The 12,740-nt window shown below is 35.4% G+C and overlaps 1 protein-coding gene across 9 annotated transcripts in view; it reads left to right on the top strand.

Moving 5' to 3' along the window:
• Positions 1-12,740, top strand: part of HEATR5A (HEAT repeat containing 5A) — a 65,727-nt gene that overhangs the window by 39,803 nt on the left and 13,184 nt on the right. For 3 of the 9 annotated variants that reach the window (XM_074909849.1, XM_074909846.1, XM_074909847.1), the window contains exons 21-29: positions 743-932; positions 1,485-1,654; positions 4,640-4,666; positions 6,521-6,659; positions 7,769-7,963; positions 8,780-9,019; positions 9,746-9,927; positions 11,684-11,752; positions 12,147-12,326. In XM_074909849.1, the coding sequence (XP_074765950.1) occupies positions 743-932; positions 1,485-1,654; positions 4,640-4,666; positions 6,521-6,659; positions 7,769-7,963; positions 8,780-9,019; positions 9,746-9,927; positions 11,684-11,752; positions 12,147-12,326 (1,392 nt within the window). The remainder of the gene's footprint in view (positions 1-742; positions 933-1,484; positions 1,655-4,639; positions 4,667-6,520; positions 6,660-7,768; positions 7,964-8,779; positions 9,020-9,745; positions 9,928-11,683; positions 11,753-12,146; positions 12,327-12,740) is intronic. The other 6 variants (XM_074909851.1, XM_074909848.1, XM_074909850.1 and 3 more) reach the window with 6 other exon arrangements.

The following is a 12,740-nucleotide window of genomic DNA, read 5'->3' as shown; positions in this document are numbered from 1 at the left end:
ATCTTGACCTTGACTAGATAGTACTTAGGTTTTTCTGTTCATGTCAGTTTTTGTTTCTGCTATGATGTTTACTTCACAGCATTTTTATGTTGAAGGGTTATGTATTAAATAAAAGAGATTTGTAGCCTGAATGCTGTAGAACTTGCTCAACATACTTGAATAAGGCAAGATGTTTTGAAGACTAAAATTATTTCCCTGCGGATAAAACTATTATCTATCATAGTAGCTTTAAAAGACATGGAGCATATTCCATGTAATTGTTTAAATATGAGTTAAAGAATTTTTTTAAGCTTTATCTGGAATATCTTTACAGAGAACTGTATGTTGACATGAAACAGATGTGGCTATCGGTGCAAAGTGACCAGGACTAGAACAATATGTTGTTTCAGCAGTATTTTTTCATAAATTTCTTGCACATGGAACTGGAAGAAATTTTATGAAGAGTGTAATGTATTTTAAGAACAATAATTATTAAATTTGCTGTTAATTTTTTTTTTAATTAACAATGACTAAATGTTTCTTTCGTTGCAGAACATAGAGTACCTTGCAAAATATTCAAAATGGCTTATTAAGCATCAGGTTCTTAAAGTTTCTTTCTATAACCTCTCCATTTGTCCCTTTGGAACCAAAAAGTACAACTGCTATTACAGTCAGTTACTGAGTTTCACTTGAACTATCAAATTTTTACAAGATCTTACGTTTATCATATAGACATTACATGATTGCTTCTCTTATTTTACAGGCATGGGCACTACACTCTCTGTCACTGATAGTAGATTTAGCTGGCCCCTTGTATCATGTGCATGTGGAACCTACCTTATCTCTTGTTCTCATGTTGTTGTTGACTGTACCTCCTGCTTACACTGAAGTTCACCAAAGCCTTGGTCGCTGTTTAAATGCACTTATTACCACGCTGGGCCCTGAGTTGCAAGGTATGCAACATCTAGCATCAGCTTTGTTTGGTTTAGCAACAAAATTGCTAAACATAGTTTGAGTGTGTAATTCAAATTTCATCAATAAATAAGTGCGTGCTGGCTTTTTCTTTGTTGTAAGACAGCATTTCACAGGCCATGAGTTTATGCAATCAGGATGACACAACTGCTAGATAATTTTCAAATAATAGTGTTTTTTCCTTCATTTGAACTGGTTCTCCAAGCCTTGCCTTGAGATGAAAATTCTTACCTTCTGTTTTCATGATAAATGTATTCCTATTTAAAGAGTTAGGAGCCAGTCTGTGTCTTAGTTATGATGCAAACATTTAAAATTTGCATCTAAATCAACTTCTAGATAGCTGGACTGAATTCTACAGAGCAGTGTGACTGTTACTCATTGATATGCACGTATAACACAGATAGAGAAAATATCTTCCAGGAGGATGAGAGTTATGGGTGGCTTGGAAAAAAGACAGGTTATCATGTTTTGAAAAAAAAAAAGTTGATGTTTTAAAAACAAAAAACAGGACCTGTTTTTCCATCCAAATATAGGCAGCAGTACGACAGTTTCAGCCTTAAGAACTTCCTGCCTCCTCGGCTGTGCAGTGATGCAGGATAATCCCGACTGCCTTGTTCAGGCTCAAGCCATCTCTTGCCTTCAGCAGCTTCATATGTTTGCTCCTCGACATGTCAACTTGTCTAGCCTTGTGAGCTGCCTGTGTGTAAGTATACGTTTACTAGTCTATATCCTTGTATTTTCAAATATTTTGTTCAGAAACACTTAAATTCAGTTGCTTCTTTAGAGAAACTGTTCATTATGTAGGGGTGTTTCCTATCCTCCTAGAGGCAAGTATTCTCTATTTTTTCAGGTTTTTTTTCCCCAGCTTCTGCTTCTCCTTTACAAAATGTGCACCTTCTGTAGAAATCTTGGCCTTCTCAACTGCTTGTAATTGTCCTTGTTAAGGCCAGTTGTCTGGCAGGCTATACCATCCATCATAATTTTGCTGGATTTTTACCAGCTATTTTATGTTGGCCAGTTTTTTCCTCTGATGCTTCTTAGGTCTTAGATGAAGGGTTAATTAAAAAATTGTGTGTAATAATTACTGAGAATTGTTTTGTTTGGATCTGTTTTTTCATGATAGTAAAAAATTGTAGGTTTCTCTATTTTCTAACTTTGTAGCACAAATGCTTCAGTGTACTGACTTCTTGTCAGTATAAAAATTTCTGACACATAAGTAATAATCAAACTAGGTCTTTGGAAAAAATAAATAAAACTTTTTCAGGCTTGTTTGACAAAGAGGTGGGAGGTTTTGTTTGTTTGCTGGGGGTTTTTTGGTGTGTTTTTTTTCCTCCCCCCAGAGTGTCTCTGTCTTTGAATAGCTGCTGTTCAGAAGCACCTAGTTCTATGAAGAAAGCAAAAATAATTTTCTGGTAGTTATTAGCCTTGGTAGGTTTTCAGGGGCTAGCTACAATTTTTTTTTTTTTGTAGGGTGGTTTTTAGTTTTCCTTTTTTTAAAGACGACCATCTAGTCTCGCTGTAAATCAGAAGGAAACAAATAAACACAGACAAGGAAGTATGGTGGGTTTTTTTAATCTTTCTTGTTTATCTTAACACAGTTCTCATTTACATCATCCCCTGGGTAGCACTTGTATATTGATACTAACCATATATCGATTTTGTATAAAGTTTAGATTCCCTCCATTTACCTTTATTTAGTTTGACTAGAAACATGATTGTGGTAGCCAGGAAAAATTGAAGGAGAAGCTCTTTCAGCCCCGCATTGTGTTAGGCATGGATATGCTTGTTTCAGAAGAACTGGAACTCATCTGAAGTGTTCTTTCTTTTAACATACACCAGCTATGATTTTCTCCTCTCTGGGTAAAGCACAGGTTTTCTTAAATAGATAAAATCAGAACTAATCGTATAAGTCTCTCACTTGCTCAGAGGATGTATTAGCATTTGGAATCATATGTAAATCTATGTACAGTATGATTTTTCTAATAGCATCTATCTACTAGTAAAGAGGATGTCATGATAAAGTTGTCTTGTCTGTACAATATTACTGATTTTTATTGTTTTTACAAATTGTCTCAAAGTACTTCATACGGTACTATATAAACTTTATAACATTAATTTACTTAAGAAGAAGCTGGTTCATGGCTCAAGTGTGTGTGTTCATGCATCTGTACACATGTGTGTGTTCATCTCTATCCCAGAAACAATTGTGAGCTTCATAGGGGAGGAGCCAACCAAAGTCAGTGAACTTAGCTCATTCTCATGAACTTGTTACAGAACTATGGCAAATGTTGCTGATACTGACAATTCAGTAAACGTCAATATGTCTCTCAAGAGTGTCGTAAAGAAGGTTTGAGTCTGTGCTTTGCAGGTCTGTGAGAAGATCTTTGCACAAGCAGACTTCTGTATTTGTAAAACAAACCATCCGTGTAGTTTCCACCCACTAAATCACCATCTCACTAGGGAAGCAGAATAAACTATTGGGCTGGACCTGAAATCTGCTCTTGACTTGTTGGCTTGCAAGGTGACCCTCAGCGAGTCATTCTCCATGAGGTTTTTAAATTTCTGCAAGTGGAGATCAAGGTGTGACTGTCCTCCTTTGCAACTCAATTTCAAGTGTTAAGGGGAAGCAGAGTATAAAAGCTGGGTACTAGACACTGTGGATATCCACCACTGCATTCTTTATTTCAGGCAGAAAAACAGGAGGCAAAGAGTCTGTGGTCAAATAAGTGATCTTTCCCCTTTTGTCCATAGAAACATGATTTCTCATTTGTAAAATCTTGAAAACAAACGTGCAAAGAATTTTATTTTTAGTAACATTTGAACTAACCCCCCTCTCCACCCTTTTCCCCAAGGTTTAAAAAAAATTTCTGTGTTTTCAAACTTGCCTTTTGAAGATTCTGAAATAGACATTCTCTTCCCTTTTTCCCACAAACGTAGCATTAGGCATGCCACACAATTGCTGTGAGCAGCTGCAAGCTGCCTCCTCCACCTGTCTTCCCACCCCCTAGAGCATGAGGTACCCAGAGTATTTAAACAGCTCAGTTTGTGACTATGCTAGCACTAACAAAACATGACTCAGGCAATGGATACACAGCTTTACTTACTTGTTTTTTGTTTGGATTTTTTTTTAATTGTATACATGTGCCTGTCATTATCTAGCTGCCCTTCTTCAGCTTCTGAAAGTATTCCTTGTTTGTCGATTGGGTCTTTTTTCATGGGGCTTTGCATCAAACAGTAATGCTTATCCTGTCTGGTAAATTCTTGGCTCCAGCGAAATAGAAATCATATGCTTTTATTCATGTCTAACATTAGCTCTAAAGCTAACATAGACTTCTAAAGCGCTTATCTGTATAAGCTTATGATGTAGTGAACACCAGGTCTCAGCTGCAAGACGTTAAAGATATTTTGAAACATGGTAACTGTACAATGTCAATAACTATGCTGTGCTGTTGTCTTGGTACTGTTTAAGTACTAATTTTAGGAGCAGCTGGTTTGCAGTTTAAGTGTGTTTCAACATTAAATATAATAAATGAACTAAGCAGATTAGGGTTTTGGTATGTTCGAGATAAGATTCAGAATTTTAATATATGCTGAATTTATATGTAATGGCCTCCATGTGTGGTTGGTATCACTGTGATATCTATATTTTGGTTTTGTCATGACTGGTTTGTCATTTGTTTTTGTGCAGGAAATCTTGTTGGATAATTCTGTGTTGGTAGGTCCCTGTGCTTTGTTAATCCTAAACTTTTGCAGTTTGCAGTGGTGTTTTTTATTTCAAATTTTATCTTTTCCTTTTAACCGTTTTAATATTCTTTTAATTTCTCTTAGCATGTCAAGTGACATTTGATTGTCATCCTAACCAGACCTTCCTAACTTTATGCAGATGGCAGACATACATTTCATTTATGTGCTTAGTGAGACATAATTTTGTTTTTAACCTGTTTAGCACAGAAAGGGAACTGTTTGTTCATTTAAGTTTGTATGTGATGCTTGCATTTTGTGTCTGTTATGTAGTCCTGTCCCTTGCTTAGAATATGGGAGAATGAGGAAGATGAAAAATGTGCATCTTGCATTATTCAGTAGCCTGAATTGGATCCTCTGTTTTTTCCCTGTTAAAAAAGAGCACGGAATTTATGCATGTCCAACTTGAAGTAGAATGTGTAGCCTGCTTGCATAAATGTTGCGTTAAAAGCCTCACTATTTGTTTTTAAAGTCTCAATTAAAGTATCTTGCAGACATACTTACTGAGTCAGGTTTCTTTTCTTTTAGAAGAATTATGCAGAGTATATCTTTGTGTGTATTAAATATGTAATTCTGATTATTATAGGTTCATGTGCATGCATAGAAATACAGAAGACTAAGCTTAGTTTTGTTAAAGTAACAAAGCTGAAATTCTGTATCACTCTTTTTATCTTTAAGTTGTTCTTTTTAACTCTATGTTAACTAATATCTATTAATCATTTTGGCTAACATTGACCTGTTGCTGGCAAATGAAGAGCATGACCTTACTACAAGGTTTCCGTGCAGCAGACACTCAGCTCTGTTTATTTTAAGGATGGTGACAGCTAAGGGTACACAACTGCTTTAGTTGTAGAGAATATTTTTTTTTTTAATTGTAATCTAAGCTTAATTTAAAAGAAGCTGCATAAATATTGGTGTAGGCATCTTGCCTGGCCACACATGTGGCTGGTTCACTCTATCTTTGGGATCCCCTTCAGAATGAAAGCAAGCAAATAAAAATCAGATAGCTCCACTCTAACAAAAGAACCTTCAAGATATGTCTTGTGTTTTTAAAGTGTTTTTCCTTGTTTCTGTAATAAAGAAGCTGTTATTACGTATTTTTCAGTATAAAAACCAAACACTGGCCTGGTTGTGTTAAAATATGGTGATGCTATAAACTTTTTTGCTGGTAATTGCTCAGAAGAGCTGACTTGTCTCAGTGTGATATATTCACCAGTAACTCTCACCCTTCCTCTCACCTTTTCTGAAACATAATTTGAGTAAATAATATTTTTTGTGATGAAACTGCAGCAGTGTTTTCTTTGCTCTTTCTTGTAAACTTCCTTTCATGCATGGAGTTCACACTTACTAAAGCCTGATTGACTGTCTCACCCTTGGTTAAACTGGCATTTCTCTAGTTAGATCTGAGGATAATTTGAGTAATTTTCTCTTTCACTGAGTTTCCAAGCCCATTATATATACCCCATAGTCAAAGAATATCGTTAGTTGTTCATTAAGACCACGATTCAGCAGTCATTGAAGTTAATGGAGGTCTCACTACCAGTATTGGTGGGAGTTGGATCCAGCCCCAAACCAGTCTTATTAGTTACCTTTGGAGAGAAAATGTTAAAAGTACCGATATGTTAAAATTGATTACAGGAGTTGCAAAATTTTTCATTTGCAGTTTAAAAGAAAAAAAAAAAAAAGCTGAGCAAAAATACCATCAATTACATGCTTACTGACTTTACCGATTTCTTGTAACTACAATTGTTCAGAAAAAACCAGCCTTACTGAGGCATTGTGATAAAGGTTTGTTAGCCATCTTACTGTTTTTTCTTGCATGTTTCAGGTGAATCTCTGTAGCTCATACTTGTTACTGAGACGTGCAGTGGTATCTTGCTTACGGCAACTTGTGCAAAGAGAAGCTGCTGAAGTGTCAGAATATGCTGTTGCATTAGTTAAAGAGAGCAGAGAAGATTTTACTCCAGGTAACATATTTCAGTTTTGAGATCAAGGAGTTTGACACATTGATAGTGCTATGGGTATGAAAACTTTCCTACTTTCTGGAAATCTTTAACTCAAAAAGAGTTTTCTGCTTCAGTTCTCTACATAGTACCAAATTATGGAATCATCCTAATCCTTTTTTAGTGATAAAATGAAGATACTATTGCTTTTCATATACTGTAGATAGTAAGGGTCACTAAATGCGAAAATGCAAGTGGAGTTCCAGAGAAACCTAAGCCTATCTAGCCAGTAGTTGTTCTAATAACAGTTTCATAGTCCTGTATTTTACATACATATTCGTAATTTTATTTGGCCACATAAATCTCTTCTTAAATTAAAAGTCTGTCATTGAGAGAAGGTGTACAAAACCTGATGAAGAAAGTTTCTGTTGACCTCTTTGGAGAACTAGTTGAAGTAATGATGATCTGGGGTCCCTAGAATTTTTAACTTGTTAAAGGTTTGGTTTTTTTCTAAAAGGCCTGAGAATGATCTCTAGTTCCTCTTCATGCACCTTCCTATGAGGGGACAGTGGTAATAAATGATTTCACTTTGGATTTCAATTCAAGCTCATTTGGAACTTTTCAGGAAAGATAGGCTATAGCCATTTTGTAAAACTGCTGATTTTTAAAATTGGTAATATTGGGCAAATAAAAATTGATCATATTCATTTAACAAATTATTTTGATGTGTCCGATTTTGAGCTTTCTTGGAGAATAATTTTAACTTCCCTTTCAAGTTAAAACATTGTTTTAGAATTACCTTATGAGTCAGTGTAAAGAATCACATGGCCAAAAATAATTTTTTTTCAGGAGCTCAGATGCTGTGGTGATAGTAATGCTGTGAAATTGAGTATGATTTTTTTTTTTTTTCCCCCTGAGTTAACTTTCTTCTTGTTGTTAGTATGTTTCTGTAAAAATTATAAGGTTTTCTTTGTATCAGATGATTTAGTTATTAATAATACTAGTATTTCAAAAGTATTTCAGGGCTGAAATACTCGTTCACAAGATACTCTGTGCAACCTTCAGTGGGGTTTCTGTGGTTATTACTGGAGTTTTGTGATGTACAGCTTTCAGCTCACAGATTTTATTCTTAGCAGATGTTAACATCAGAGAAATAGGCCTGGAGGGGGCATTGCTGGGCTTGCTGGACAAAGAATTGGATCAAAGATTGTGCCAAGATATCAAAGAGACTCTGACTCATATGCTTACTTCAATGGCAGTTGAAAAACTCTCTTTTTGGCTGAAGCTTTGTAAAGATGTTCTTGCTGCCTCAGCTGGTAAGTTCAGAGGTAAGAGAACACAAGAAAATAAGGTCTGCAGCAGTACAGTATCTCACTGAGGGAAAGTATTCTTGTTTCTTGAATGTTTAACACTTAGGAAGTGTATCACCGTCCTTCATATTGAACCATTGGACCCTTTAACTTAGTTCTTTCAGAAGTAATATAATAGTCTCTCTACTGATTGTCTTTTTCCTATTGAACAAGTTTTTGTAAACATTTTAGTGTATCTTGCTTGTTCATATTCTTGTTGATTTATAGTCCTAATGGTAACTTATTTGCATATCAGAAATGGAAATGAGTTTGAGCTTGTGGGTCCTGTGCAATCACCTACAACAAAAATATTCAGACCTTCTCTTCTATTAATAATAGGAATGATGCAGACCTACTATATCATAATAAAACTCCTGAGCAGATAAAATTAATTACTGTGCTGAATATTGGTGGTGGTGTTGAATTGTTTTCTTTTAACTGCAGTGCAGGAGGAAAACTTCTTGAGTTTAGATTTTTTTATGATTTGGAAACATACTAGTTTCTAATATTTCACACTTATTTTAAAAGATTTTTTCTTTTGCTTCTTTTACTGCAGTTTTTTGTTTAGTTTCATGGTATTGATCTTGTCTTCCAGAAAGTAATATCAACCAAATTCAGACAGTGTTGTTACATTTTATTTTTAATTCTAGCACTTACTCTTAGACACTGAGGTTGAAGGGAGTCATAGAGAGTTGGAGGCTAGAGATTTCTGTACGAGTCCTTCTGTAGTTTTCAGTTACAGTGAGAAAGAATATTATATTTCTTCTTTTCTTTTTACCTGTGTCCTAAATACAGATTTCAATACAGTAGCTTCAGTTGATACCACTCAAGAAGAGGAAACTGCCAAAGTGGATGATGCATCTGTATTAACGTCTGACAGTGATGAGAGGTTCCATCCTTTCAGTAATCCACGATGGTCTACCAGAGTTTTTGCTGCAGAGTGTGTTTGTAAAATTATAAGCCAGTGTGAAAATGCAGGCAGTGCACATTTTGACATAACTTTGGCTCAGGAAAGAAAACAACGTGATTCAAGAGGTATGTGTTAAACACTGAAAGAATTTCACAGAATGTGAAGTATGCTTAAAATAAATGTTAGCTGTTTGCATCTTAATGAAATTTATCATAAAGTTGATGTTTGTAATCACTGAAACCTTTAATTACTCTTATTAGAAGACTGTATTTATTAAGGTGTGGAGCAATTTTTATTTGCCAAAATACTGGCATATCACTGCAGCATTTACACTCACTTTCCTGGTTATAGTACTGTGGCATATGCATAGGAAGTCATTGTTTCTGCACAAGCACTGGGAATCAGAAGTGATAGCTGGCACCAACCTACAACATCACAGTTTGGTATCTGGAATTATGACTAAAAACTCTCCTTTTTTTGTTTCATAATTTGCATAATTACCAGTAGAAACACAGTGCTAATTTTCAGTACCTCTTGTGTTTATCTGGAGGTGTTTTCCTCAAAACGCTTTTTTCTAAAATCTGCCTCATACATAAAGATTTTTATGCTTTATTTTAAGTTTTTTTTCTTGCATTCAAATGGAGAGGAGCCTAGAGCAGCTAACGTAAGATGTCCAAGTAAGATTGTTGTATGTGTAAGCTGTCTTAAGTCAATCTTCTTCAATATGTGGTAAGGTAAAACATACAATAGATACGTTTTGAAAATGTTGGGAGCAGTCTTCTAAAATATATTATGTCTAAATCTAAATTTATTAAAACTGTTTTGTTTTTTAATTTCTGTTTTCTCTTTAGATGACTTTTTGGTATTGCATTTAGCTGACTTGATCCGTATGGCTTTTATGGCTGCCACAGACCACAGTGATCAGCTTCGCCTTTCTGGGCTTCAGACATTGCTAATTGTTGTTCGGAAGTTTGCAGCTGTTCCAGAACCAGAGTTTCCAGGTCATGTGATTCTGGAGCAATATCAGGCCAATGTAAGCACCATTGCTAATAATGTAGATAAGTTTAGAGTTACAGTTAATCGCTAAAAGAAATTTGCTTTTTGCAGTGTGTAGTGCTAGAGTTGGATTTCAGTTAGTTTATTACTGAAACTATTATTAATTTATTTGGACTTAACTGCTTTAGAAAGCAACTTTTCACTTGGCATATAATGTTTTAGCCCCAAAGTTTTTCAAGTTTGACCGTTTTTCACTCTTACCTCTTGAATACTCCTAAAAGAAAATAGAACATTGGGAGCTTTTTTTTGGAAAGCATTGGTTTCAAAGTGTGGAATTATTGGAAGAAATATTAGGAACAGCTATCCTTTAAAACTCTGCTTAGTATTAAGTAGCCTTTGCATACCAGAGATCACGCTAGGAGATCTTGGTCCATAAATAAGCTAGAGGAGGTAAAAGCATGGTCTGTACTCATAATGTCTATTTCAGTTAAGTCTTTGTTTAGTATTGCAGAAAAGATGTCCTGATCACTTTTCATTCCAGACTGCACTTGCATTAAATATGACGGGCAGCTGTGTTAAGACTCATCTGGCTCCTCTTCTTCCGTTTCTAGAAGGCATTGAATAAGTCAGATCACTCTCATAAAAATGGAGAGATCTTGACAGTGAAGGCATCCTAACCCGCTTTGATCTTGCTTTTGCCATTAGAATTCTATTCTACTGGCACTCTTTGTGGGAAAGGAGAATTGTCTTGATCTAATCGGGAACTACCAAGGGAAAAAAATACACCATCAGTCCCTGCTGTCCAGAACCCCCAAACAGGTCACAAGCAGAGCTAATAATTCTTCTTTTAACCTTCACTACCCTTAAAGTATTTCTGCTAATACTATGCATAGATCTTCTCATCAACTGTTTCATAGAAATTGAAGAGATGTGAAGCAGTTAAATATGTTGTTGTCTTCTTGACAATTTTTTTCCATAACAACAACCAGAAATAGATGGATACAGATTTCCTGGACTTGAGTAATGGTTTCCTGAAATCTTGTTCAGAAGTTCCTTTAATGAAGTCTGAGCTTTAGGGGGTCTTAAGAAACTGTCATTAACTGTCATTAAAGACAGCTTCTTTTCACTTATTTTCACAGACTTGTATTTGTAGTACTTGTACTATACTTTGTACGTTCATCCCAAAGAGCGTCAGACTTAAGTCTGAGTTTTCAGGTATCAGCTAAAGCAGCAAGGGAAATTTTCATTAGCTTTTAGTGAAATAGCTTTCAACAGTGAAAGTAGGTAAACTCTCAGCAACCTGGTTAAGTATATGCTTATGTGTTAGGTGAATGGGGTTTCTGCTCTTCCCTTCTTTCACTTTGTAAAGTTGACCAACTTCAGCTGTTTGCTTCCTTAATTCTGTAATCTTTCTGAGTAAGAAAATGTCACTCATTAGGTGTCTTGCGAGTCTTTCATAGTTTGGAACATTGTTTTTTCTTTTGAGGGCTACTCATCAACTCAAGAGTTCAGGAAGGAAGATGTTTCTGTTTCAGTTTTAGACTGTGCAAAAAATAGAATCAACTTTGAAGACCGCTCTCAAAGAGAACCATGTCTTCAGCGTAAGCAAAACAAAACAATAAAAGTAGGACTGCAACTATCTCCCCCCTCTTTAACCTCACTGAAACAGTCTGTGGAAAAATGAAAAGGAAACAATGCTTTATAAAGGAAAACTGCAACAAAGCCTGATTATGAAAAGTAATTATTGAGTTAATTGTTCATTGTGTATTAAATGTTGTATAATTTCTCTTTAGGTTGGAGCAGCACTTAGGCCAGCCTTTGCTCCTGAAACTCCTCCTGATGTCACAGCAAAAGCATGTCAGGCAAGTGTTGAAAGTCAGAAGTCTTAGGTAATAGACCATCTGAAACTTTCTTTTTGCTTGATGTGCCACACATCTAGCCTCACATCCTCAATGCACACAAAATAATGTCACCCATGTTACTGCTCTATTGTAACAACTCAAAGATTCATACACTTTAAAATCTTTTGGAGAACTTTGTGGCATTTGATACTTTACCTGTTACTTATGACATCCCTCTAATGTTTTTTTTGCTTTCATTCCTTATGTATACTAAACTGTAATGTAATCTAACATTGATTATTATCTGAGAGTAACTATTTCAGGAGAAATTAAATCTGGTTTTCATAATTTTACAGAAAGAGTATCCAGTGGTGTTTGTCTCTTATTTATCGTAATTTCTGTTTTACAACGCTAGGTATGCAGTGCCTGGATAGCAAGTGGTGTAGTAAGTGATCTTAATGACCTTCGAAGGGTTCACCAGTTGCTTGTATCCTCTTTGGTCAAAGTGCAGGCTGGGAAAGAAGCACAAAGTCAACAATACAATGAAAGCACCTCAACTATGGAGATACTGGCTGTGCTTAAGGCGTGGGCAGAGGTTAGTGTAACAGCTCTGTAATGATAGCCTTGATATCTGGTAGGTGAGCTAGAACCTTTCAGACTGAATGATTTTGGGAACTTCATACATGCTTCATTAAATAGAAGTTGCTGGTCCTTTTCTTTGCTACCTCTAAACAGTACATGAACTTTGTAAAGTTGACAAAAGCACTGTTAGTTAAACTGTTTGTATTATACTATTCATTAAGAAATATGTCCTTAGGAAATATTAATTTCTTAACATGTTCTAATATTTCCATATTCTTTTTAAATGCTATAAATTGCTGTGGAGATGGTCCACTGAACATACCATATAAGTAGGTGTTATTTTTCTCATTGTCTACTGATAATTAATTTCTTATGGGTAGTTCTCGTAAGTTAATAGTGTCAGTTCAGTACTGCATTGGCTAACTGC

The sequence above is a fragment of the Athene noctua genome, chromosome 6 (genome assembly GCF_965140245.1).
Source record: "Athene noctua chromosome 6, bAthNoc1.hap1.1, whole genome shotgun sequence".
NCBI classification, from domain to species: domain Eukaryota; kingdom Metazoa; phylum Chordata; class Aves; order Strigiformes; family Strigidae; genus Athene; species Athene noctua.
Note: the sequence above shows the minus strand (reverse complement) of the source record. Positions and strands in the feature narration are given on the sequence as shown.